General features: G+C 47.1%; 3 protein-coding genes across 14 annotated transcripts; 1 reads left to right on the top strand and 2 right to left on the bottom strand.

Moving 5' to 3' along the window:
* Positions 1–476: 476 nt before the first annotated feature.
* On the top strand, positions 477–16,021 carry Sgf29 (SAGA complex associated factor 29). 7 transcript variants are annotated; one of them, XM_063226767.1, is made up of 11 exons: positions 504–1,048; positions 4,084–4,171; positions 8,101–8,176; positions 8,779–8,851; positions 8,988–9,078; positions 13,097–13,161; positions 14,344–14,473; positions 14,541–14,687; positions 14,912–14,947; positions 15,038–15,200; positions 15,809–16,021. In XM_063226767.1, exons 3-11 carry the CDS (start codon positions 8,150–8,152, stop codon positions 15,923–15,925), a joined length of 849 nt encoding a protein of 282 aa, XP_063082837.1. In that variant the 5' UTR covers positions 504–1,048; positions 4,084–4,171; positions 8,101–8,149; the 3' UTR covers positions 15,926–16,021. The 7 variants fall into 7 exon arrangements, with proteins under 7 accessions (XP_003477890.1, XP_005007613.1, XP_063082837.1 ...); XM_063226769.1 differs by having other exon boundaries at positions 508–667; XM_063226768.1 differs by having other exon boundaries at positions 515–635.
* Positions 16,022–16,175: 154 nt separating this feature from the next.
* Positions 16,176–21,273, bottom strand: LOC100728747 (sulfotransferase 1A1-like). Of its 2 annotated transcripts, none has more exons than XM_003477843.5 (8): positions 21,121–21,273; positions 18,163–18,318; positions 17,938–18,063; positions 17,752–17,846; positions 17,248–17,374; positions 17,062–17,156; positions 16,486–16,666; positions 16,176–16,365 (listed from the first exon to the last, which is right to left on the bottom strand). In XM_003477843.5, exons 2-8 carry the CDS (start codon positions 18,308–18,310, stop codon positions 16,253–16,255), a joined length of 885 nt encoding a protein of 294 aa, XP_003477891.1. In that variant the 5' UTR covers positions 18,311–18,318; positions 21,121–21,273; the 3' UTR covers positions 16,176–16,252. The 2 variants fall into 2 exon arrangements, with proteins under 2 accessions (XP_003477891.1, XP_063082836.1); XM_063226766.1 differs by having other exon boundaries at positions 18,163–18,314; positions 21,121–21,222.
* A 97-nt stretch (positions 21,274–21,370) lies between these two features.
* Slx1a (SLX1 homolog A, structure-specific endonuclease subunit) lies at positions 21,371–25,167 on the bottom strand. Of its 5 annotated transcripts, none has more exons than XM_013141903.3 (7): positions 24,990–25,162; positions 24,632–24,697; positions 24,054–24,238; positions 23,647–23,961; positions 23,111–23,238; positions 22,861–22,948; positions 21,371–22,784 (listed from the first exon to the last, which is right to left on the bottom strand). In XM_013141903.3, exons 3-7 carry the CDS (start codon positions 24,207–24,209, stop codon positions 22,755–22,757), a joined length of 717 nt encoding a protein of 238 aa, XP_012997357.1. In that variant the 5' UTR covers positions 24,210–24,238; positions 24,632–24,697; positions 24,990–25,162; the 3' UTR covers positions 21,371–22,754. The 5 variants fall into 5 exon arrangements, with proteins under 5 accessions (XP_012997357.1, XP_012997356.1, XP_012997355.1 ...); XM_013141902.3 differs by having other exon boundaries at positions 24,869–25,158; XM_013141901.3 differs by having other exon boundaries at positions 24,842–25,158.
* Between the last annotated feature and the right edge of the window lie 440 nt (positions 25,168–25,607).

The following is a 25,607-nucleotide window of genomic DNA, read 5'->3' on the forward strand; positions in this document are numbered from 1 at the left end:
AAGTGCTGGGATTAAAGTGTGTGCCACCATGTCAAGCTATCAGGATAGCTTTCGATAGATACTATTAACTAAATGTTTGCGTATCCACATCCTTTGTTTCCTGTAAGAGTCTGTAAAAGTGTAATTTATGGTTCTGAAGATTTGCTTGTTTATAATTTGTTTCCAATTTTTACAAAACATTTTCTAAAATTTTTATTAATACATGTTTGTAACTCATGCAGTTGACAAATGATTTTGGGGGAGGGATTGCATGTACATAAATTTTATTCTTTAGAGCAATTTTACATTTTCAACAAACTTAAAGCTGAAAGTACATAGGTCTCATATATTCCTTGGGGGCCTTCCTCCCCTAATCAACAACCAGATGCTTTTAATTGTTTCTGTTTTGCTATATCAGAATTCAGTTCAGGATGAGCCGCCGGGCGCCAAAGTGAAAACTACATTTCCCAGGAGGCAATGCAGTACGCCAACGTGCGCATGCGTAGAAGGGGTCCGCCGCGCTGGCCCAAGCTTATAAAAAGGAAAAAAAACGTGTAGCTCTCCCTGGGCCTCCAAGCTTTGAACGGAAGTGCCTTGTCCTCTGCGGACTCAGGGAGCGTTCGAGGACGCGCCTGTTCCCGCCGTCGCAACTGCCAGTGAGACGTGTTTCTTTCGCCTGGGACTCTGGGTGAGGCTAGGCCGTGATTGGGAACTCGGGAGAAATTAGGCAACGAAGGACTGTAATCTTCCATCCGGGTCCACATTGCCTGCTTTACCTACGGACGCGTCGCTTGGTTCGGACGCGCACGCGCTCTGGGTGGTAAGGGGAGGTCTCGAGAGGCCCAGTGCGCTTGCGCCCTTCGTCCCGCGTTGGACTTAGCTCGGTACTGAAAGACCGGCGTTTTTTACTGTTTGCACCAGAAGTATCCACTTTCTAAAAGAAAATAGAGCTAATGTGGCCGCGTACGTCTGTAAACGCAGCTACTGTGGAGACTGAGGCAGGAGGATTCCACGTTTGAAGTTAACGCAGGCAACTGGCAATTTAGCAAGAGCCTGTCAATAAAAAAAGGTGTGTGTGTTGGGGGGAAGCGTTTTCTGGGTTCAATCTCCAGTCCTGCCAAAAATAAAATAAAACAAAAATAAAAGTACCCATGTTAACAGAACAACCTCGTTCAACCTCTAGTTACCGCTCATGTGACTGCTCCCATTTGCAATGAAGGGCTTAAGTGTATACCCAGTAGACCCTTTTCCACTCCAGGTGTCCTTTTCAGCCCACTCCAGGAGGCCTTGGCCCCCACATCATTCCACTGATACAGCTTTGGTGATGTTTGCAATGGTCAAGTTCGGTGTTGTTAGTGATCCATAGCAGGATTTGATGCAGTTCTCAAATGCCTTCATTTGGCTTGCTAATCATCTTACTTTGCCTCTGGCTTTTCTTTAAATGATTCTTTCTCCTTTTTTTTAAAATCGGTACTGGGGGTCGAACTCAACGACGGCCTGCTTGCAAGGCAGGTGCTTATGCCGCTGAGCTAAATCCCCAGCCCCTATTCTTGCTCCTTTTTAAAAAATTTTAATAGCTGTACAACCCCAAGGCCTAAGGCTAGGTGGCTTCTTTGCCTCTATTTACTCCTTTGGCTTTCCCCATTTTATACTGTAAATATAAATGCCATTTACTGTGCTAACTATAAAATTTCTATCTTATGCTTGGTGTTCTTGAACTCAAATAAGAATCCATAAGATGCCAGATGTGGTGGTGCACATTTGTAATTCTAGCACTGGGAGGCTGAGGCTGGATTATCGCTGTGAATTTGAGGTCAGCCTGAGCTACAAGTGAGACCCTGTCTCAAAAAGACCAAAAGAAAAAAGAAAAAAAATCCTAAGATTCATGTCTGGCATAGCACATTTAAATGTCTAATTGGCTTTTTTTTTTTTTTTTCCTCCGTACTGGGAATTGAACTCATGACATTGAACTTGCTAGGCAGGCACTGTGCTGTTGAGCTGTATCCCCAGCCCCTCTGATTGGCATTTTGATTGTGTTCAAAACGGAAATTTTGAGTTTTATCCTTCAAAAACCATACCTCATATAGTATTCTTCCAGTATGTCAGGTTGGAAAACCTTGAAGTATTCATGATGTGTTTTTTCTCTTCTCCACCAATCTATTAGCAGTCTACTTATCTTTGAGGTTTTAAGTTTTGCTTCTGAGCTCAACATGACCTGTGGTCCCAGCACTCAGGAGGCTGAGGCAGGAAGATTGCTATGAGTTTGAGGCCACCTTGGATTACAAAGTGAGTTCAAGGCCAGCCTGAACTGCATAGTGAAACCCTGTCTCAAAAAGACAATAAATAAGTAGAAATGAAGTTTTGAGCTGTGTGTGGTGGTGCACTCTTGTAGTGTTACTCAGGAGGCTGAGGCAGGAGGATTGTGGCAAGTTCTAGACCAACCTGGGCTATAAAGAGAGCCCAAAGCCAGTCTGAAATGCATACAAGACCCTGTCTCAAAAAGACAAAAAAAAAATTTGCTTCTGGCTGTTTGTTGTATTTGGTACTTGGTAGGTTCTTTCTACTTGAGAATTTGTTTCAGTTCTTTGAGATTCTCCATCGTTATGTATTCAGATTTTTTTAATCTGTTTTGTCATTTGTCTCTTGTTGTGCTTATTTCACCCTTAGGTGAAATTCTTCTTCTTTTTTTTTTTTTTTTTTTTTTTTTTGTCTTTTTCCCTTTTTATCAGTATCAGGGACCGAACTCACAACTGCCTGCTTGCAAGGCAGGCGCTTATGCCGCTGAGCTAAATCCCCAGCCCCTGTGAAATTCTTACTAAATAAGAATATGGAACTGTGTTTCTTGGAAATGTATTGACAGGTAATTTCATTATGTGAGCATCATGGAATGTACTTACACAAACTTATACTGCATAGCATCCTGCACACCTAGACTATGTCATTTGCATTATATGGTTTAGCTTTTTGGTCCTAGGCTACCATCCTATACAGCATGTCAGCTGCAGTAGATGCTGGAGCTAATTGTCACAAAAGGGTATTGTATGTCTAGATATAGAAGAGGCACAGTAAAAAATGCTAAGTTGTACTTATAGGACAACCATTGTTGAGAAATGTCATTATGCCATGCATGACTGTACTTAATGTCTGCTTTTCTTTCTGATCTGTTTCCTAAGAAGCAAAATAGATTTAGATATTTTGTTTTCTTTTCGTTTTTTGGTATCGAGAATGAAACTCATGGGCTGGGGATTTAGCTTAGCGGCATAAGCACCTGCCTTGCAAGCAAGCAGTCGTGAGTTCGATCCTGGGTACCAATAAAAAAAAAAAAAGAATCAAACTCACGACCTCGCGCTTGTGAGACAGGCACTGTGCCTCTGAGCTGTATCCCTACCCTGTGTGTCTTATTTGTTGCTGTACATCCCTCCTGCCTGCCACAAAGTAGATGTTTAGTAAATGTAATTGAATGAATGAGTCTATAAAGGGGGAAGTATCTCTTCTGTGTAGGTGGGAAATAGTCTCAGTATTTTGTTAGAGGTCAACTTTTTTTTTGATGTTTTGAGTATTTATTTTAACAATTTTTGACTTACAGAAAACTCACAAAACTGACACAAGGAATTCTCACATTGTTTTTCTACATATATCACTAGTGTTTTACCGTAATTGGTTTATATTCATCAATTAAAATTTTTATTAAGAAATAATACTTGTATATGTTTACGTTGTATAGCATAATGTTTTGGTATGTGGTATGAGTACCTAAATCAAGTTAATACATATGACCTCACATAATTATCTGTTTTGTACTTTAGTTCTTAGTAATTTTCCAGTAATACATTGTTGTTATCTATAATTGCACCTTATATAATTTTGGGGGGGATGGTACTGGAAATTGAACCCAGGGTTGTCACACTGAGCTATGTCTCTAGCCTTTTTATTTTATTTTTTATTTTGGCCAGGCTGAGCTCTATCCTCCTGCCTTAGCCTCCCATAATGCTCCCAGATTCCAGGCCTGCACCACCACACCCCGCCCAGCATCTCTCTAGAAGGAATAGGTTCACCTCACAGTAGCCACTAACAGAGCTGTCTTTTGTTTCCTCCCCCATCAAGTGCCCCACATACCATGGCCCTCGTGTCTGCTGACTCCCGCATTGCAGAACTTCTCACAGAGCTCCATCAACTGATCAAGCAAACTCAGGTAAAATACCAAGGGCACTGGGTGTGGTGGCACATACCTGTAATCCCAGCACTCAGGAGGCTGAGGCAGGAGGATTGTTGTAAATTTGAGACTAGCCTGGGCTACCAAGTAAGCTCAAGGCCAGCCTGAACTGCATAGAGAGACCCTGTCTCAAAAAGACAGGAAAAAAAAATGCCACAGTCCTTCACTCCTAGACAGGAACAAGAGCTGGATGCTGAGCCAGAGGGAGCTGGGGGTAGGGGCTGTGTTCACAGAGACCGGACGGGCAGGAACTGAGGTAATATAATAAGGGCAAGGAGAGGGGAATGTTAAGTATGACTACCATTCCTCTTGGATTTTCTGTTACGAACACAATAGTAGAATTCATTTTGTGTTGGATTTTGAGAGGTAATCCACATAACACACAATCTATGTAAAGTATACAGTTCAGTGGCTTAAGGTATACTATATTTCCCTGAAAATAAGACCTAACTGGAAAATAAGCCCTAACATTATTTCTTAGGATGTTGATAATATAAGCCTTATTCCCACAATAAGCCCTAGTTCAGATTGTCAGTCAGATGGATGCATTTAGTTTATCTGTTACAACAGACAGCAGATATATTGAATTATATAATAATAGTGTTAATATGTAACTATAAATAGGAGATGATGTAACTATAAAAAGGAAATTTACATTCATACTTAAAATAAGTGGTCCAAATTTACATTCATACTTAAAATAAGTGGTAAAACTTGAGACTTTTATAGGTAAATGGATGCAACTTGAGACCATACTCATAAGTGAAATAAATCAAGCATGCACGTGTAAACATTGTATTCTCTCTCTGAGAAGCTGAAAGAAGCAACTGCATAGTTATACTACTGATTTCCGTGAGTTCATTGAAGAGAAAGGTTTGCACTGGTACTGTTCAGACAATTGAATACAGATGTCTTTTGATCTGGGTGACTGATTTGGGGATGGCAATGTGCAGTGTATGTACTGCTTCGCTGGGCATGGTGGCACAGGCCTAGCATTTAGAAGGCTGAGGCAGGAGGATCACTACAAGTTTGGAGCAGCCTGGGCTACGTGGTGAGTTTAAGAACAGCTTAAAATATATAATAAGACCCTATCTTTAAAATAAAATTAAAAAAAACAAAACTCCTGCTTCGACCTCTAGAATGCTGTCCTTTCAAACCAGCTAAACCTCTTTTTAGATGTGCAAGATTTGGACAACTCAGGTCTGCTGAATTACTCTTTTGCTGCCCAGGTGGCTACTAGGGCCAGTCGTTGTGGCTCATGCCTATAATCCCATCGCTTTGATGGCTAGATCATGACAGTTTCGAGTTTGAGAGCAACATGAACTATATAGCAAATCCCAGGCCAGCTTAGACTACAAAACTAGACTTTGCCTTTAAAGAAGGAAAGCAGACAGAAAGAAAAACCCTAAAAGATGTTACATTTTCATATTTTTCCATTTTGAATAATTTCCTTCACCTTCATCTACCACTATTTATGTCTTACAAATTTTCATAGAGCTCTTAGCATAAAAATCAGGGGATGACTGCCAGCTCTTCCTCAGGGCAGTCATTTTCCATCAGTATTTTTTTTTTCCTTGTTTCAGGTGTCCTTTATTGCAAGATCATAGAACTAATTACAAATTTAACCTAGAACTTGGTAAACTTTAGTCAGGTAATAAGTTTTAATAAAAACAAAGTGTTTATTTAAAAGTCATCACAGAACAACTCAAAATGCAGAGTAAGGATGAGAAACATCTGACTGTCCAACACATTTAGGTCTCACTAAATGAAATTCCAAGCTTTTCATTTTTAGGAAAAGTAAAACTGTAATTTTAGTAGACAACAATATGGGAAGGTTTTGTTATACAGACTAGTTTCCATGTAGTCAGCTGTTTCTGGCTGTCTCAACTGGGATAGATACATTTACATAATGGGCTGTGCTTGCAAGCAGCTTTAGATCTGCAATACAGTTGGCAATCGTCTCCTTTTCCTGCTGTGCAGAGATGCTCTGCACCACTTGCTTCTCCACCCAGCCTATCATGTGTTCTTGTTCCTTTCGATGCATCATATTCTGCACAGGTAATCCAGGCAATTCTTTACTTCTTTATATACTCTAATTTTCCACCAGTATTGTGCTTATTGGTATGAGCATTATGTCATATGAGCTAAGGGAGTTGGATCTTACAAGTATACCAGTATGCAATGCCATACTGAATTACATCATGGTAAAATTCAATTTCCTAACAGAACAGATTGGTAGGAATTTGTATAGTATATGTTATACCTATCCAGCAAAATAAAGCCTTTGATCTGTGTATCGCATATTACTTGGACAACCTTGTTATGCACTATTATAGTTTGCTATGGTGCACTTGTTTCTGAGCTCCAGCTTTGTTGGCTTCAGTTCATAGGCTTCTACCAAGACAGATTTCCAGTCATTATGTAGCAAGGTTCACCTCCTTCCTATGGGGAGGACATAGATGGTACTCAGAATAATTCTTAGCCCTGCTCATGGTGCTTCAAGATTTTTCTTTTTTTTTTTTTTTTTTGCTTGTGGGGTAGGGGTGGGGGTGTGTGTATGTGTTTTGAGATAGTCTTGCTATGTAGTCCAGACTGGCCTTGAATTCACCATGCAGCCCAGGCTAGCCAAGGAATTTTCTTATTTTGATCTATTGGTTCAAGAGCAGTGAAATTACACTGGAAGTTACAAGTGCCCCTGGAAGACTTCTGTGGGTTTGAGGTCCACAAGATTCGTATAGTGCACCCTGTTGGCCTCATCAGCTAAGACAGAAAGGCTCTGCCCCATGGCTGCTCTGGCCCCCTCTTTATATTCAAGCAGCAGAGAGATCTTGTGGGATCTGAGTTCAAGCTCTTTCCCAACAAAGGATGCCTGTTACCTACCGGGTGCTCTGAGTTTGGGTTAGCTGAGTGGTGGTCACAGTTAGAGGTAATTTGCCCTGAAGATACTGGGTATCTCCTACAGCCTCCCTAGACTCTGTTAGGACTGTTGCCCAGGGAAATTGGACCTACCAGGCTATGTCTAATAAACTTACCGGGAGCCTTTTTTTTTCTTCACTTTTTAAACAAGTTTGATTTTGTAGTTCAAGCTGCCCTTGAACTCACCTATGCTGGCTTCAAATTCGCTGTGATTATCCTGCCTCAGCATCTTGAATGTACCACCACTCTTGTCCTTCTTATTCTTTTAATGGTCTTTAATTCAAAAATATGAGGGTGTTAAGTCACAAATAGCACACTGTGGTATGTTGGGCATGTCACTGCTCTAGGACTTTTTTTTTGTACCAGGGATCGAACTTATGCTTACTGGGCAGGCACTTGAGCCGCTGAGCTAAAGCCCTAGCCCTAGGACCTTTCTTTCCTTTTATTTATTTATTTAATTTATTTATTTAGGAGACAGGTCTTGCCATGTAGACCAGGCTGCCCTCAAACATAGCAATCCTTCTGCCTTAGCCTGTAAGTGCTGGGATTACAGCTACTATGCCCAGCCTTAATTTCTGGACTCTTGATTCAGTTGTGCTGATCTATAACTTAGTACCTCACCATCTCAATTACTGTAGCTTTGTAGTAAATGTTGAGCCTGAAAAATGTGAATTCTTCAGTCTTACCTTTCTTTTTTAAGACTGGATAACACAGGTCTCTGCACTTTTGTACATTTTAGGATGAACCTGTCAATTTCTGCAAAGAAATCAGCTGGATTTGGGATTCTGTTGAATCTGTAGAGCAATTGGTCTTTGGTGCTGCCAGAAGGCATAACTTAATGATTTAATTTTGATGGCTTCTGTAATGTTTTTAATTTACTCAGGGAACTGAGTAAACTTATCTTGAACTTACCTTGAATTTGGACATATGAGAAGGGAAGCAGAGTACTACGCAGGTTAAGGGCTTTGCCTCATGTCTTTTTGACCTCATAGGAAGAGCGTTCACGGAGTGAGCACAACTTAGTGAACATCCAGAAGACCCATGAGCGGATGCAGACAGAGAACAAAAGTGAGTAGTTGGGCTCAGCAGAGACAGGGAGTGAGGAGGGGCCATGAACCAAGGCTGCTAGTGTGGCTGTCACTGTTTTCAAAAGGACACTTGTGTGTATCTGCATTTCCAAAGCAAACTGCTCCTCAGATCAGAGGAACAGTGTTTCCTTGGACTGAGTGACCTAAAGTGATCCAGGAGACTGGTGACAGGTGGCTCAGCACTAAAGAACCTCCATATCCCTCAGCTCTGACTGAAGTCTGTGGCATTGTCTAGGGAAACTGGCCCTTTGAGTGCACAGGCACCCTGTCACCTGGAGGGTGATGTACCCTTGGTCCCACAGTGGTCACCCCCTGGCCTGGTGCTTTCCAGCTCTGACTGGCTGTCGGGGTTGTCTATTTCTCTTATACCCAACAGACAGTTTCTGAGTGTGTTGTGCTTTGGAAAGATCAGAAAGTGCTCTTGTACGTGTGGTGATGATCTGTACCACATGGAAGTGAATTGGGCATCTGAGCCAGTAAAGTCCACACTGCAGGCACTAGGCTGTCTGAGCCGCCAAGTCTGATTCCTGTGTCCTGGAAGCATGCCATATTGCTCATGGCTCCTTATTCCTGTGTTTGTAGTTTCTCCTTATTTCCGAACAAAGCTTCGTGGCCTCTATACAACTGCCAAGGCTGATGCCGAGGCCGAGTGCAAGTGAGTACCATCCAAAGCCCCGCCGTGCTCCCACTGCCTGCATGCCCAGTGCCTGTCCTTCTGGGGAGGAGAGGCTTCCTGCGTCACCTGGGGTAGCCACTTCAGCTGAGACTCAGGTGCCTCATCCTTAAAATAGAGATAACAACACCCTCCAGGATTGTGAACATAAAATTCATAGAAAGTACCAGATGCCAGCATTCCACAGGCTCTTCTGACCATCATTTGTGGTAAGAAATGCATTTTTTACTGTGCTATTCCTACCATTTCAAGTACTTTTTATATTTACCTCATTTAATCCTTATACTCCTTGAGGTAGCTTGCAGTATTGCTGCTTTTTTACCGATGAAGAAACCAAGGCACAAAGTGGTTACATAAACCGCCCAAAGCCACACAACGAGTAGGTGGGGAAACCTGATTTCGTTTTTCCTTTTTTTTTTTTCCGATTAAAATAGTGCTGAAAACAAACTTAGGACCTTGCACTTAACAAGATCTTGCTACGTCACCCAAGCTGTACTTGAAGTTATGATCCTCCTGCCTGAGCCCCCAGAAGTACTGGAGTTAATATGCTGCCTTACCTGTCTGGGAAGCCTGATTTTTAAGCCCAAAATTCATACTCCAGTATCCTGCTGGACAATGTAACAATGATTTTCCACAGCACAAATTTGTTTTACATGAATGTCACAGAATTAGAACAAGAGTTTAGTTGCAAAAAAGAAAAAACATTTTCAGTTAGTCTTTTATAGTTTTATATGTTTACTTTTTAATGTATGTTGTACCCAAGAAATTAATTTCCTGACTCCCCAGTAACTCATAACCTGCAGTTTAAATAACTGCCTTGCAGCTGAGCTTGATGGTTTGCATCTGTAATCCCAGCACTTGGGAGGCTGAGACAAGAGGTTCTCTGAGTCTGAGGCCAGCTGGACCACATAGTGGGACCCTATCTCAAATAAACAAACAAGAATGCTTTGCACACTCAGGGCCCTGTGGAGCGCCAGCTACTTTGCCTCCCCTAGCACTCTGAGCACTAATAATGGCCCCAGCCTTCTTCCCCTCATCCTGTGTCACTCTCCCTTCCTCTGTCTTAGCGTTGTGGCCCTTAGTTTTGTTTGCCTTCAGCAACCATGCTTCAGGGCCATGCTCAGTTGAGTCTGGCCCATTCCCTTAGTAGAAAAGGATGCCTAAAATTCCAGCACTGAGCTACGCACACGTGCACGCACGCACGCACGCACGCCCTTCACTGGCAGGTAAAACACACACACACACACACACACACATGCCCTTCACCACACACACACACACCCACACCCACCCACCCACCCACCCCACCCTTCACTGGCAGGTAAAAAGCAAGCCGTCCCTTCCCAGCCTGAGCCTGACTGTTGCAGAGTGGAGACTGGGTCAAGTCTGGTGTGGGCAATCTCTGGCGATGACTTACTCAGAGTTACACACTCAAAAGCCTGGTTGGTAACTGCAGGACCCGCCTCACAATTGTGTCACAGTGTCACTTTTTCAGACTTGCACCTTCCCACCTTTATTCCATGCACATTGTGCCAGGCCTCCTTAGTACCATGCTGGGAAAGCGCACAAGCAAGGCAGGGAGGTGCCGGCTCAGCCGCTGTAAGATCTTCATAGTCCAGGTGGGGAGATCCCATGCACTGAGCGTCACTGTGTGCTGCTCTGGATGAGGATCTGGGTGCTCTAACAAGTTTTCTAAAAACAGGCCATTTTGCTCCCTTTCTTTTTTCTTTCCTTCTCCCCTTTCTTGCCCTATGTTCATCCTCTGTCTCCTCTCCCCTTCATTTCTTTTTCTCCTTCCTTTTCTCATCCTGCACCCCCCCCAAAAAAAACAAGAGACAGTGTTATACACTTGTGGTATCATTCTCAAAATCTGGGCATTCACTCAAATATAAAAGCAAGCTGGATGAGGTAGCATATGCCTATGATCTCAGCACTTGGAAGGCTGAGGCAGAAGGATGAAGTGTAGCCTGGACAATTTAGTGATTTAGCAAGATTGTGTCTCAGAGTAAAGAATAAAAAGGGAAGTGGATATGGCTCCAAGTGAAGGCACCAAGTTCAATGCTCCTACTGAAAAAAATAAAACGAAAAACTTAGAGACCTTATTCATATTACATAATTGTCTGCTGGTGTCTTTTATAACAAAAGGACAGGCTATTTACTACAGATCACCTTTGGCCTCCTGATCTGCTAGTTCTGGGATGCCTGATTGCCTCTCAGTCCTGGCCAATTTTGGTGTGGCCAGCCTCTTGCTGTGTCTTGGTCTCTGCCTGGCAAGCTCCGTAAGAGTCATGCCCCTGGATATCTGCTAGCTCACGCTCTATGATGAAGGCCTTTATATCATGAGGGCTTTCTTGTTGTCCTGGAGATTAAACTGAGGCACTAATACATTCCAAGCAAGTGTTCTACTCGCCCCTTTTAATTTTTAGTTTCAAAACAAGGTCTCCCTATGAGTTGTGTTTAAAAAATGAAAATTTAAATAAAATTAAAGGACACATTGTTATTAATCCCCTTCATAATGCTCAGAGAATTTCCCTCACTTCAGACATCATTCTCAGCAACATGGCTTCTACTGTAAATTTTTTTAACTTACTGTTAACTGCATTTTTTTATTATGCCCTGTACATTGCCCAGGTTGGCTTTGAACTCCCATTCCTTGCACCTCAGGTTCCCAAGAAGCTGAGGTAACAGGCAAGTGCCACCATACACATCCCATGGGACCATTAAATAAAGCTTTGTTGGAAAAATGGACTGAGGTTTGCCATGGGAAGTGAAAATGACCTGCATTGGACGTGTTGCTGCTGGTTGCTGTTGAGATAGTCTCTGGGGAGATTCCCCCAAATCAGGTATAAGCCTGGCTCCAGCAAAGCTCCGTCATGATGATATCTGCTGGGTTACTTGGGTCCTGACCACGCTGGAACCACCATATGCTGGCTTGCATTGCTCCTGGGTCTGTGTCATGCCAGGGTCTGTATCGTGCCTGCAGTGATGTAGCGATGAGTTCCCTGCCCCTGTGATTGTCTGAGCCAGCACAGTTGCCCAGGGCCCCAGGACTCACCTTTTACCTATCCCACCTAGGATAGACCCTGGATTGTCATATCTGACCTCATCTCAAGAGATGGTTAGGAAGGGGAAAGAAAACAATAAAAGGTAAAATGGAAACAGCTTTGTAAATGAGAGGAAGAGTGGTTAAAGGGAAAAGAGAGGATTGGGGAAAAAAAGGAAACAATACATAATGTATAGTATAGATTTCCTACTATTAATGTGATCATTGTGTATATCTAAACTGTCTCAATAAACTTAATAAAAATTTTTTTTAAATACTAGCTTTAAAAAAAGGTGGTTAGGGCTGCTGAACTGCAGCAGCATTTCTGTAGGACAGAAATGTGCTCAGGGCAAAGGAGCTGTGCCTGACCCACTTAATTCTTTAACTATGTAGGGTTCTGCTTTCTGTTAGGGATTTTGGCCTGCTACTTCTTACTGTGTTGCTATTTATGCTTTTAGGATAGAAAAACAGGAGTGTACCTCAGTGGTAGATTGCTTACTTAGTGTGCACAAAACCTTTGGTTCATTCTCCAGTGCCACAAAAACTACAACCATGAAAATATACAGACACATACACAGTGCAGTCAGAGGCCATGTAATATTTTGAGATGTGCATGCTTAGGTAATTTTATCACTATGCAGATGTCCCTGAACACTTACAGAAATGTGGATACTATCAGTCAGTGACGGCAAACCTTGTAGAACTTTCAATGAAAACAAACAGCTAGCCGTGGCTCGTGTGCCATAGGGTTGCCATTGCTGCTCTAGGTCATTGCTCAGTCTGTTCTATTGATGCAATGAAGAGATGCTGTAAACAGAAGACATGGGATACATTTACAGTAAACATTCTAACCAGCAAAAGTAAAGCAGTTAACAGTCACCTGCTATCACTACCTAGTATACCTATAGGTGATGGTATATGCTCTACTGTCATAAGACTGGCAGCACAGTAGGTTTGTTTATACCAGCACTGTCTCAGACATGCATGTTGCACAACATTAAAGTGACTGTGAGCCCCTAGACAATAGCTTACCAGCTCCATTATAATCTCATGGGGCCACCATTGTATATTCAACCCATCATTGTCTGTCCCATCTTTACACAGTAGCTTCCAGCTATAGTATTGGCCTCAAGAACCTTGCCATCTGCTTCACTCAACCTTTTCTGTCCCTTCCCTGCCCTTAGCATCCTCCGGAAGGCCCTGGATAAGATTGCTGAGATCAAGTCTCTCTTGGAAGAGAGGAGGATTGGTGAGTGGGCAAGGATGTATGTTTACTGACCAGTAGAGTGAGCATTGCTGAGGACAGCAGGCATGTCTCCTGGTGGGGGACCCTGTGCCGTATCTGGGCAGAGTGTCTCCAGAGGGTTTCTGACAAATTCTCACAGGTTGGGTTTTCATAGCTCACCTCCAAGACCATGAGAATCCATTCCTAACCCTCGTGTTTCTCTTACCCCCTTGCCTTCCTTCTGGTCACATGTTTCTTGGTGCAGTAATAACCTGGGGATTTAGTAAAGTCCCCTTGTGTCCTTAAGCCAACTGGAAGGAGCTTCCCTAGTGTGCTGGCTTCCAGAGCCCTTCAGTCACACTGCCTTGGCTTTCTTGCCTCTTGGAACAGTGGGCAGCCTCCTTACCCATCAGTGCTGTTCTGTAGCCATTTTGATTCTGTTCATAGTGGATAGGTGTGTTGTGCTATGGCTGAGAGGCTGAAGGATACATTGGCTCCTTTCTTTCTCAACCTCTGCTTGAATTACAACATATATAAAAGTTGACATAACTGTATGGCTGTATGAAACTTTTAAGTGACCTAGCATGCTTACATAACTACCACCACATCAAGAAATAGAATGTGAGGAGCCAGGTATAGGGTTTGGACCTTTGGTCCCAGTGGTGAAAGGATGAGACAGAAAGAACAGGAAGAACATAAATTCTGTGCAGCCTCGGCAAAATACTGAAACTCAGTATCAAAATAAAAATTTTAGGGCCAGGGGTTTAGCTCAGCAGTATAAGCGCCTGCCTGACAAGCGCACAGTTGAGTTCAATCCCTGGTAACCAAAAAAAAAAAATATATATATATATATATATATATATATATATATTATATATTTTATATATATATATATATTTAAAGGGTTAGTGTAGCTCAGTAGTAGAGCAGTTGGCCTGGTGTATGTGATGCCCTGGGCTCACACCCTAGAACTAGAGGAAAAAATAACTTGATTGGCACCTCAGGAGCTCCACTATGGCACCTTTCTGTCCACAGGATACCCACTGTGCTTTTGTGTCACCAATCTGGTAGTTTAGTTTGCCAGTCCCCAGCCTTGGACATCTGCTGGAAGAACAGGGGTGGTCCACTAAGGTCTACAACACGCACAGGGTACTGGATGGGCCTGGGCAGATCCTGTTGCCTTAGAGGCTCACTTCCTCCCCACAGCGGCCAAGATCGCAGGCCTCTACAATGACTCAGAACCCCCACGGAAGACCATGCGGAGAGGGGTACTGATGACTCTGCTGCAGCAGTCAGCCATGACCCTGCCTCTGTGGATCGGAAAGCCTGGTGACAAGTGAGGCAGGGCTGGCAAGGGAGGGGCTGGTATTGAGGGGCCAGACTGACCCTTCTTCTACTCCCAGGCCCCCACCTCTCTGTGGGGCCATTCCAGCGTCAGGGGACTACGTGGCCAAACCTGGAGACAAGGTTGCTGCACGGGTGAAGGCTATGGATGGGGATGAGCAGTGGATCCTGGCTGAGGTGGTCAGTTACAGCCATACCACCAACAAGTGAGTAGACACTGCCCCAACCCAGCCACCAGCTATACTGTCCTTGCTATACCTTCACTGCCATTTTTCTACCAGTCCTAACAGAACAGCCTCCCTGGAGTATGCCATGTGTGGTGGCCTGTGACATAGCCCAATCCCTGGCCATTCCCTCCCTATTCCCTCCTTACTCCCTGACCAGCCTGTAATCTAATGGCATCTTCTGATTTCCTTCTGCTCATCCACAGGTATGAAGTAGATGACATTGATGAAGAAGGCAAAGAGTGAGTGTCCCTAAGGCAGGTGGGCAGCTGGGCTTTTCGGGAGCTGTCTCCCCAGCCATGGACTGACAACCTCCGACCTCCCCGACCCAGGAGACACACCCTCAGCCGCCGGCGGATCATCCCACTGCCCCAGTGGAAGGCCAACCCTGAGACAGACCCCGAGGCCTTGTTTCAGAAGGAGCAGCTTGTGCTGGCCCTGTATCCACAGACCACCTGCTTCTACCGGGCCCTGATCCACACACCTCCACAGAGGGTAAGGCATCTGGTTAGAGAGGCCTTTGGGGACCTCAGTGTGTTGTCTTCCTGAGTCCCTCTCTGCTTCTCTTCTTCCATGGCTGTGGGTCTCCCTCCTGGTTATCCATGTCTGTCCTGTAAGCCCCTTCCTTCCAGCCCTGATTGGGAGGCCAACTGTGCCTCCTGTCAAACTTCATTTTGGCAGTTGGAGGAGCCTGAGCCTGAAATGAATGCACCTGTCTAGATCTGTAGCCTCCTGCTTTCCCAAGGCTCTGTCCTGCCACTGACATTGGGCCTGTGTTACTGGGTGCAGCCTGGAGGCTATTTTCTGTTTTCTTCCAAGGCTCTGGTCTTCTGGCGTGTCCTTTATCCCTTTAACAAAGAGTTCCTAAAATGCAGTAGATCCCGTGCAGGTGTGGCCCAAATCTGGTAAAAGGGGTCTCCTTCTCCTTATTCATTATCCCTTGCCTTCACGCACAGAAATGTGATAAGCATTTAAGCTTCATAACTCCAGGACAGGATAAGGTGGGAGCAAACACCCTATGGGTCTTCTAGTTTAGAGCTTGGGCCTTGGAGGCAGTCCAAGCCTGGAAGCCTCAGACCAGCCTGTCCTGTCTCATCTTCCAGCCCCAAGATGATTACTCCGTCCTCTTTGAAGACACCTCCTATGCAGATGGCTACTCCCCTCCTCTCAATGTGGCCCAGAGGTACGTGGTGGCTTGTAAGGAGCCTAAGAAAAAGTGAAGAAGGCTGGCAGACACAGTCAGCTGCTGCCCTAAGTCTTCCTGGAAGAAGCCAACAAAGGATTTTCTGTGAACAAATAAATACTCATTCCTTTCACCCATGTCTCCTGGGGCTCACTCCCACCAGAGGTTCCCCCATCAGAAAAAGACAGGCGGCGCATTGGCAGCAGCATAGGGGAAGGCTTGTGTATGGTGCCTACGGGACTTGTTCTCTAGCTCAGGTTCTCTCTTGCTTGCAACAGGGGCCTGGCTGAGCACATGGCACTTTATTCCTGAGGCCAGGGTCAGGCCTACTGACACCCCCTGGAACAGTTCCCTCCTTCAGCTCTCAGAGCTGCCAGCGGAAGGGGAGGCTGCAGCCTGCCATCTTCTCAGCATAGTGGGCATCAAAGCGCTCACTCTGGGCCACAGTGAAGGTGCTTTTCCAGTCTCCCACCATGCCTGGGGCAGAAGGAAAGAGGATTGAGTCTGAGTGCAGAGGACTCACAGGTGGCCCCAGCTGGACCCCAGTGCTGCTTTCTCCCGCTCCTGCCCAGACTCCCACCCTGGCCAGGCACCCACCTCTCCTCATGAAGGGGGACACTGTGTGGTCCATGACATCAGGGGGTATGGTGGTATAGTTGGCCATGGGGTTCTTCTCCATCTCCTCAAAGGACGTGTGCTGGATGATGAGATCCATGGTCTCCTCAGGCAGGGAGCGCCCCAGGAACTCCAGGATCTTCTGAAGCTCCCTTTTGGGGTTCTGAAGAAGCAGACACATTCTCCAAGTTGTTAATAAAGCAAACAAAGGGAGCACCCCCTGTGACTTCACAGGGGAGGAGTCACTTCCACAGAGAGGCCTCTCAGCCCCAGCTCCCCCATGGGCCTCTTCTCCAAAGAGAGTCACTTCTACCCTGGGATCCCAGAGTGAGCCCTGTTTGGCTCCTTCTGGAGGAGAGCAGGGAAAGTCACTTCTGTCACTGTACCCACAGCTTGGCACACTCATCCTGGGGCAGGGAGAGGCAAGAGCCACAAAGTGCTGAACAGTGAGTGCATAGGTCACCCATGAAGGTACTTGGAGATAAGAACTGCTCAGAGTCTGGGGTGGGGGGCAGGACGGGACCCTGGTTTGCTGGGGCTGCTTCAGGGATCTCTCACCTCCTTCATGTCCTCATAGAAGAGGTAGAGGACGGGGTGGGTGTGGCTCAGCTCCCACCACTCTTGCACATGCTGGTACCAAGACCCATAGGCCACTGAGGAAGGGGACGACAACAATGCACTCTCACTTTTAGCCGACTGCCCCGCAGCACCATTTGTCCCTCTTTACCACAGAGTGAGGCCCACCTTTCCCATCCATAAAGTTCTCCAGGAAGTTGTCCCAGGTGCCTGGATCAGGGTGCACCTTGGCCATTTGGTGGAAGTTATAATAGGACACAGCCACGTCCTTTGCATTTCGAGCAACGTAGACAACCTGCAGGGGCAGATGCAGATGCAGACTTGCTCTCCAATCTGGCCTCCTGTCACACTCCAGCCACCCTGGAGGAGGTTATCTCTCAGTGTGGCAAAGGAGGAAACAGGCTTGCAGTATCTGGTGCTGATCTGATTCTCTTCAATGCCATCACACTGAGAGTTGGAACAAGATAGGAGAGGTCCCACCAGCCTTGTCCTCTGCAGGCTCGTGAGTGCCTGGACTGCATTCTCTGGTTTGCACTGAAGAGTCTTGTTTTCCTGGTCTGGGAACCCCACTAGAGTAACAGACATGTGCCCTCCCCGTAGGAGGTTAGCCAAGGCTCAAGGAAACCCTCGAAGTGGAACATGATCAAAGCTGAGACGCTGCAGTGCACTTACCTTGACCTGATCCAGCAGAGTCTGGGGGAGCAGGGCCACAGGCAAGTGTGTCTTAAGCAGCCGTGGGGCAGGGGCATGTTTCACATTCTCAAGCCCTAAGGCACAGGCAAAGGAAAGCTGCTGAGCTGGAACAAGGACCCCCGGCCACCACCACCGCTTTACTTGTAGCCAGGCCCTGCCACACACCTGAAGGGACCCCTTCGTGCTTGAACTCAAGGAAGGGCACCCGCACGTAGGTAGGGGCTCGGTGACACTTCTCTAGGTCACCGCCCTGGTAGATCATGTCCAGCATCTCACTCACCCAAGTGGTGCCTGGGAAGAGAGAGCAAGTAGAGGTGAACAGGACTGACAGACAGGTCCTGCTCGCCAAGCAGAGACTGCAGCCCAGGAGAGGGGTGCCTCCTTGCTTACCAGACTTGGGGTAGGTGCTGATGAGCACGTCATCGGGCCAGGCCTTGAAGCTCTGCAGTGGCTCTATGGCTTCTGCAAATTGCTTGAGGAGTGGGATGCCCTTCACGTAAGTCACTTTTGAGCAGGAGATGTCCTGGTCCAGCTGCATGCTGCTGCCTCAAGGGCCAGAGACACAGGCTTCTCTTAATGTTACTGCTGTACCACCAGGAGGAATTTCTATTCTAATCCTCACCAGTTAGAGGAAGCACACTGGTAGAAGCCAAAGTCCAGGTTTTTAAAGCTCTTTAGGGGATAATTTGCACTGCAAACTCTCTTCTGGTCTCTGCCCTTTGTAATACTTGCCACCCTGCCTTGTTTATTTTAGTTATGTTTGCTGTGGCTCCCAGCCCACACCTACCAGGCTCTTCTCCATACCAAAGGGGGTCAGATTAGTAATATATATTGTGCCAGGGACCAGTCAGATCTTCAGTATCAAAGAAAGGTCAGAATTCCTGCTTCAAGAGATCTCTGGGTCTTCTCACAGGGAAACTTCTCTGGCCAGCAAGCCAGGAAATCTGTTTGCCCAGCCAAACAACTTGGGCTCCACGACAAACACGAAGAATTGAGAAACTATGTACTTGTTTGAGGAGAGTTTTGTTATGCTGAGAAGAAAAACACTGATAACTCAGATAAAGGGAAAGGGGATGCAAGCTAAGCTGATGTTGTCCTGAGATGGGGACATCATGGGGAAAGAGAAGGGGAGGATGGATTCCACAGGCAGGTTTCACACAGGAGCTGATGGAGCCCTAGGAGTTGGGGTGCCCTCCAAGCATGTGGCCAAGAGCAGGGCTAGCAAGGGCCGTCTGGACAGCCAGCGCCATGCAGCCCACTCCTGGCCTCTCAGGATCCTGGCATTGGAGCTCCATGGGTGTGCAGTGTCTTAGTGCGTGCAGAGTGTAGGTGGCTCTCTGAGCTGGAGGTTTTACAGGTCCAAATTTGGAGGGATATGGAACTAGTGCTGGGAATGGCTGTCCTCCTGAAAAGATAGGGTGGGGCTTAGTGTGGGGAAATCTCTTCTACTTTCTTTGGCACCTAGGTGGAATAAAAGCAGAGGGTCTGAAAACAAAACATGGGTTTAGTATATAGAAAACAAAAGTTCTGAAACTTGGAGAAAGTGGCCAGGGTTGGATTGTGTTGGGCGCAGGCGCTCAACATACCATACCCCAGCTGGGACTAAGGACCACGCCAGCTTCCGCAATGCGCTACGTCCCTCTTTAAATTAGCCAACCTGTGCGCACCCCGCGCTCTACTCCGTACTCTGTGGCAACTCCTGATTGGCCACAGCTGGATATAGTAGCCAGAGCCTGCATCCCATTCCCGCCCTGCTTCCTTGTGGCAGCCTGTTATTGGTCACGGCCAAATATATAAACCAGAGCCCACGTAAATAAAGCAGCAGTTAACTGTCGTCCACAAAAGCGTCTCCTGTCTCCTGTTTCATTGGAGCTGCGCCAGTCAGGATTGTTTCAGTTTCTTTTTAAGCTGCAGTCTGACAACTGACCAGATCTACCACCTCTGGTGAGGACCAGCTTGATGAGGTATAAGGAGGCAATAACAATATTAGTAAATCAGCATAAAAATAAATATCACTGCCTCATGCCCAGAAGGAATTCCTATTAATCTAATCCAAATTCTAACCAATTAGAGCGCACTCTGGTAGAAGCCAAAGTTCTTGGGGTTTTTGTCTTGTTGCATTTTTTTGTGGTACCAGGGATCCAACTCGCCACCATACGCTTGCCAGGCAGGTGCTTATGCCACTGAGCTAAATCTCCAGCCCTAAAGTCCAGGTTTTTAAAGCTGTGATAATTTGCACTGCAAACTCTCTTCTGGTCTCTGCCCTTTGTAATACTTGCCAGCCTGCCTTGTTTATTTTAGTTACTTTGCTGTGGCTACCAGCCCACACCTACCAGGCTCTCCTCCATACCGAGTTTAGTATGTAGAAAACAGAAGTTCTGAAAATAGGGGAAAGTGGCCAAGGTTGAATTGTTTTTCTTTCTTTTTTTTGTACCAGGGATCAACTCCTGACCTTATACTTGTCTGGCAGGCACTTATTCCTGCTGAGCTAAATCCCTGGCCTTGTTTCAATTTCTTTTTAAGCTGCACTCTGACAACTGACCAGATCTACCACCTCTGGTGAGGACCAGCTTGATGAGGTATAAGGAGGCAATAACTAATATTAATAAATCGGCATAAAAATAAATTGAGTCTGTCCTAGCCTACATGGCTTATGGCGAGGCCCACAATGGCTTAGGGACAGATCAGTCTTTAAGCCAATAGACAGAGCAGAGGCCAGCAAACAGCCCAAGTTCTGGCACCTCAAAGCCAAGATAACATGGCAGCTGAGGACTTGAGTCCCATAAATTCCATCTAGCTCAGTAATCCAGTTAGCAGATAATCAGGCTACCAGTTAACTATGATCTGTTCCTGTGTGACTTCCCAAAAATGTCATTCCTCAATTCTTCAGTGCTTTTTTTTTTTTTGTCTTTTTCCTTTTTATCGGTACCGGGGATCGAACTCACGACTGCCTGCTTTCAAGGCAGGCGCTTATGCCGCTGAGCTAAACCCCCAGCCCCATTCCTCAATTCTTGAACCCAGCTGTGTCAGTTCACCACCCCTGCTTCCTCCCCACAACCCACCCCCGCCAATCAAGCTGTGCACCTAGTAAGAACCAAAGGCACTGTACGTCATGTATCATTGGACTGTGATCATTGCGATGCTGCTGCCTGTAAATAAACAGACATTTTGTCTGTTTTATTCTTTTGTCATACCTCTCAGCAGGAAATCAGTGGTACTGGGCCTGGACCCCAGTATACACCATTACCAAATCTCCACATGTGCATGGCAGGTCAGCAGAATGCTTTTTTCATTGACACATTCAAGGTAGGAGATAGACAGGGAAAGTTAGAGGTCAGAGCCACTCACCTTCCTGGTAGTTCCAGGGAAGTCTTCAAGACACCAAGGGTTCTTCAAGGTGGAGCAGCTCACAAGTGATTTAAGGAACTTCCGGCTCTGACAGGACCAGTCTGGAGTGATGTGATGTGATTGGGTGGTGTTAAGCAATTAGGGCCAGAGGAGAGCAAACAGAGCTTTTCCAAGGCAGTATAGGATAGGAAAGAACTAGGGCACTGCTGTAGTCAGGAGTTGTGAGAAAAATCACATACAGGACACAGAATTATTTAAATAGTATTATTTATAATGGTCACCCAGAGTTAAATACAAGAAAGTGCAGGAAATCTGTCCATAAACTAAAGATTAGAAAACCCAGCCAAGGGCCTAAGCCGCACAGCAATGTCCTGTACAAGTCCAGTTGACCTAGAGCCAATGACAATGCCTCCCATAAGTCCAACTGAAGGCCTAGAGCCCACGACAATGACTTCTGCAAGCCTGGGTTATGCATCTGTGCTGGGAAGGCCAAAAGGTCAGCAGTGGAAGCATCTGTGCCAGTGGTTGGGGGTTCTACACTGGAGACAACAATTAACACTCAAGGGCCAGGGTTCCCTTGGAAAGTACCACAGCCATCTTCAGTGACAGTAAGGTCTCAAGCTCCTCTGACGATAATAAAGCCAGCATGACAAGCTTCTCCTGGAAATGCAACAGCACACATCTTCACCTTGGGAGCCAGGAAGCAATGCTCAATGCAAGGACCAGAGCTCCCCCAAAGTGAACTTCAGCCATTCTCAGCCACAAGTCCAGGGCTCCTCCGATGATAATAGCCAAGTTCCTATCAGGGGAGCTAGGATGACAAGCTCTTCCAGGAGAACCAAGGGCTCCAAACAACAACAGGGAAACCCTGTTGTTGGGGAACAATGCCACTCTTCCTCTCCGAGTCTCCTTTTTATACTGGCAAAAATCTTCAGGAGGACCACTTTGATTGAGTACAGCTGATGTTTAAGTTGACCACCAGTTTTTAATCTACAACAGGCACTGAAGTCCAATGTCCATAGAAGGTAGCCCCTTACCTACAGTAGCCAAGGGACTCAGAGGCATCACTCATAATTGTATGAAAAACAGCACCTAAAGTACTTCTGTTTCTATAAGATTGCAAGGAACTTTGTATAAGAGGAGGGTAGACTTTGGAGTGGGGACAGCCACAGGATCCATAAAGGGATTGCTTCCCTCCCCCCTCAGCCTCTGTCTTTAAATATAGTCTGGATTAAAATCTAAACTGAACCTTGGCACTGGAGGTGGGAGATTTGAATCACAGGTGCTCTTCTCTGGAGCCCTCCTAGAATCATGTGACCTGAGGTACTATGGGGAAATGGAAGCAGAGGTTTTCCAGGCGGGAGAGAGGCTGGTGCTATGGTTGGGGAAACATCCTCCACTCCCTCCTCTGTTGCACCCATCAAGGACTATCACAAACAGCACAAATTTGTTGTTTTGGTACCAGGAATTAAACTCAGAACTTGTGCTTGCCAGGCAGGCGCTGTACAAAGTATTCTTATCCAGATTTATTTTTTTCTTACTCAGATTTTTTAAAATTTACTCAAAACCTGGGAAGAGCAGAGGAGAAAGGGGAATACAAAAGAAATAGTGGGTAGAGTTGGGGACAGTAAGGATCAGGTCTCCAGCAGGTCTGTCCAGTGTCCCTGTGGAGACAAGTGAGTTGATCAGTGGCAGCATAGGATGGAGTGGGTATCCAAGCTGAGGTTAGGGTCATCTCACCTCTTCTAAATCTGAGTCATCATTGTCTTTCTCGGATCCCATCCGACATAGTGAGATCAAGTCTCCCCACAACAGCGAATTCTTACACCTACCAAGGGTGTAGTTGGATGAGATGATACAGAGTCACACATCACAAGCCCCTACCAGCCTGGGATCCAGGTGCCAAGATAAAGACTCAGCTGGCCTGGCCTGGTCCACTGGGCACCCTCACCCTGGACTAGACCTGGCTTGGGGAGGAGACCAGACTCACCTAGGACACTGGCCTTCTAGGGGCACAAGCTGCCCTGGCTCTGCCTGGAGGAACTCCTCTGCCAGGCAGATCACATGGGCCTGCAGGGAACAGCTGGGATGGGGACAACGCAGAGGGCCCTCTTCATCCTGTTGGAGATGGCAGGCAGGGAAGGGATACAGGGAGTCATTTACTTACATTGACAGGAGCATAAGAACGCCTTCCTGGATTTAGGGAGAAGGGTGGGAAGCCTGATGATAAAACTTGCTACAGTTATGCTAAGTTAGACAGAGTTCAGGGAGAAAAGGGCAGGCAAGTGCACAACAAAGACTCAGTTTTAGAGTGCCAGGGAAGACCTCCTGAGAGGGTGGCCTGTTCTTATCTCCCAGAATCTACTTAAGTTCACAGGAAAGGGCAGATGCTACCGATTGCTAATTATGTGTCCAGGAATGGCCCCAAGTACTACACAAGACTGATGTGCCAGGGTGGCCCCTCAACAAGCAGCCCCATCCACAGCCCTCAGAACCCCTGGCCTCAGATCCCAAGGGAGAGCTCACTTGTAGTGCGCAGGCGCACAGAGTGCACTGGTCACCCGCGCCCTGGTCTCTCGCCTGCGTGCAGTCCTTCAAGGCCTGGGGTATGGGAGGTGGCCCAAAGGCCAGCGGCACATGCGGAGGTGGTGGCGGGCAGAGGTCACGGCAGAAGTCCGGGCACAGCCACCGCAGGGTGAGCGGCAGCCGTACCCAGGGCGGCGAGCGCAGCATGGCCGCTAGCACGCGCAGGTGGAAGGCGAAGGAGGTCTCGCTGCGCACGCGCCGCCCCACGTGCACCAGGCGACGCGAGGCGCTTGGGTGCTGCCAGGCCCACTCGAACTGCGGGCGGGTGAATGCAGAAGTTGGGAGCTGCCTGGGTACTCGGCCCCAGCCCGCTGCCACCCTTAAACCCCGCCCGCTGCCAGTCTTACCCGGAGCGCCGCAACGGCAGACGGGAACCCATGCACGACGAGCACCATTTCCCTGCGACCACAACGGGGCCTGGCATGTGAGCCCCACCGCGCGCACCAGCGGCTCCCCTCACGCAGAGCCCAGTCCTCGCTGCCTTCAGGCACAGGCAGGTCCATCCCCTCGCACCTGCCACCTCAGGCCCCGCCTGGGGTCACAGGGCCATTGCAATCCTGGGGGCCTCTCCCTTCCATGTTCTAGCCCATCCCCAGCCTGACTTTAAGCCCCCACTCGCTGGACCTCAGTCTTGCTCATCAGACCCTCACCAGCCATTGCCCACCCCACAGGGGCACAGCGCCCCTCCCCTTCGTGCCCCACCCACCCGACTGGTCCCACCCACTAGCACTGGCCTGGTTCCGCCCCTAGCGTCTGGATCCGCCTTCTCCCCACTGCGCCCCGCCCTCGGGACAGGCCCCGCCCCTCCATTAATGGCACGGCTCTCTGCCACAATCCTGGCCCTTCCGTGAGAGTCTGATCCCGCCCAGTGGGATTCGCCTCCACCCCGCAGACTCCCCAGGCACCGAGCGCCTCCTCATCTTACCAGGGCCCTCTCCCACTTGTCCGCCAGGCCCCGCCTTTTTTGCGGCCTCCGTTGTGCTGCTGCACCCTACGAGCAGGGTTGACCGTGAACCCCACGTACACACGGCCCCGATTCCGAGGGTTCAGGCAGTAGAGCAGGTAGACGCCAAAGAAGCGCCCCGGCCTCGCTGCCCCCTCTGCGGGGCCCATCCCGACTTTACAGGTTACAGACCCAGAGCTGGAGGTTGATTTCCGCGACCTGAGATCCCAGGGATCACTGAGTTGCTAGGGCAGGAGATGTTTGTTTCGGGAAAATTGCTCAGGGACGATCGCGAGGCTGTCTAAAAGAACCTCAGGAATGCACGTTCGTACACCCTCACCTGGAGGTGTCTAAACCCGGCCGCCAAACTCCTGCCAACGGGCAGGCTGGGAGCCCCAACCAATTAGCATCCACTCTCTCAGACTCGGTCCTCCCGCTGACTCTGGTTGGCTAATACGGCTAAACACAGAAACAGTGGCTTTTGAGAGACTCCTACTGGAATGAGGGCGGAGGGGCATCATCATGGACGCCCTCTTAAGGGCGGAAGTAAATGCCCTAGCGGAAGCAGTTGCTAGTGAAGTATTGTGACTCTTTTATTGTGGGCTTTGACCTCACTGAGCCCAGTTCCTGCCGGGCTGTGATGAAACTCAATTTATCCTAAAAGGACTCTCAAAAATATGCTGGGCATGGTGGCACACACCTGTAATACCAATACTCGGGAGGCTAAGGAAGGATTGCTGCAGGTGTGAGGCCAGTATGTGTTACATAAGTAAGTTCAAGGCCAGCCTGAACTACATAAAAGACCCTGTCTCAAGAAAGAAAAAAAATAGTAGTGTGGAGGCTGGGGCAAGAGAATTGTTGCAAGTTCAAGGCCAGCCTAAACCACACAACACCCTGTCTCAAAAAGAAAAAGAAAAAAAGAAAGAAAGTGGGAAGATCTGTCTTGGTGTAACATTTA

This window comes from Cavia porcellus, unplaced genomic scaffold, assembly GCF_034190915.1.
Source record: "Cavia porcellus strain 051 isolate PalLab524CR breed Dunkin Hartley unplaced genomic scaffold, mCavPor4.1 scaffold_16, whole genome shotgun sequence".
In the NCBI taxonomy this organism is placed as follows: domain Eukaryota; kingdom Metazoa; phylum Chordata; class Mammalia; order Rodentia; family Caviidae; genus Cavia; species Cavia porcellus.

Coding starts and splice junctions, on each gene's coding strand:
- Sgf29 (XM_003477842.5), top strand. CDS start 4,097: ATGGCCCTCGTGTCTGCTGACTCCCGCATTGCAGAACTTCTCACAGAG. Junction 8,852..13,096: donor GATGCCGAGGCCGAGTGCAA/GTGAGTACCATC, acceptor CCCTGCCCTTAG/CATCCTCCGGAAGGCCCTGG. Junction 13,162..14,343: donor CTTGGAAGAGAGGAGGATTG/GTGAGTGGGCAA, acceptor TCCTCCCCACAG/CGGCCAAGATCGCAGGCCTC.
- LOC100728747 (XM_003477843.5), bottom strand. CDS start 18,310: ATGCAGCTGGACCAGGACATCTCCTGCTCAAAAGTGACTTACGTGAAG. Junction 17,847..17,937: donor GCACGAAGGGGTCCCTTCAG/GTGTGTGGCAGG, acceptor CCTGTGCCTTAG/GGCTTGAGAATGTGAAACAT. Junction 16,366..16,485: donor GTCCCCCTTCATGAGGAGAG/GTGGGTGCCTGG, acceptor CTTCTGCCCCAG/GCATGGTGGGAGACTGGAAA.
- Slx1a (XM_003477844.5), bottom strand. CDS start 24,819: ATGGGCCCCGCAGAGGGGGCAGCGAGGCCGGGGCGCTTCTTTGGCGTC. Junction 23,239..23,646: donor TGTGCGCCTGCGCACTACAA/GTGAGCTCTCCC, acceptor CATCTCCAACAG/GATGAAGAGGGCCCTCTGCG. Junction 22,949..23,110: donor CTAGAAGGCCAGTGTCCTAG/GTGAGTCTGGTC, acceptor CACCCTTGGTAG/GTGTAAGAATTCGCTGTTGT.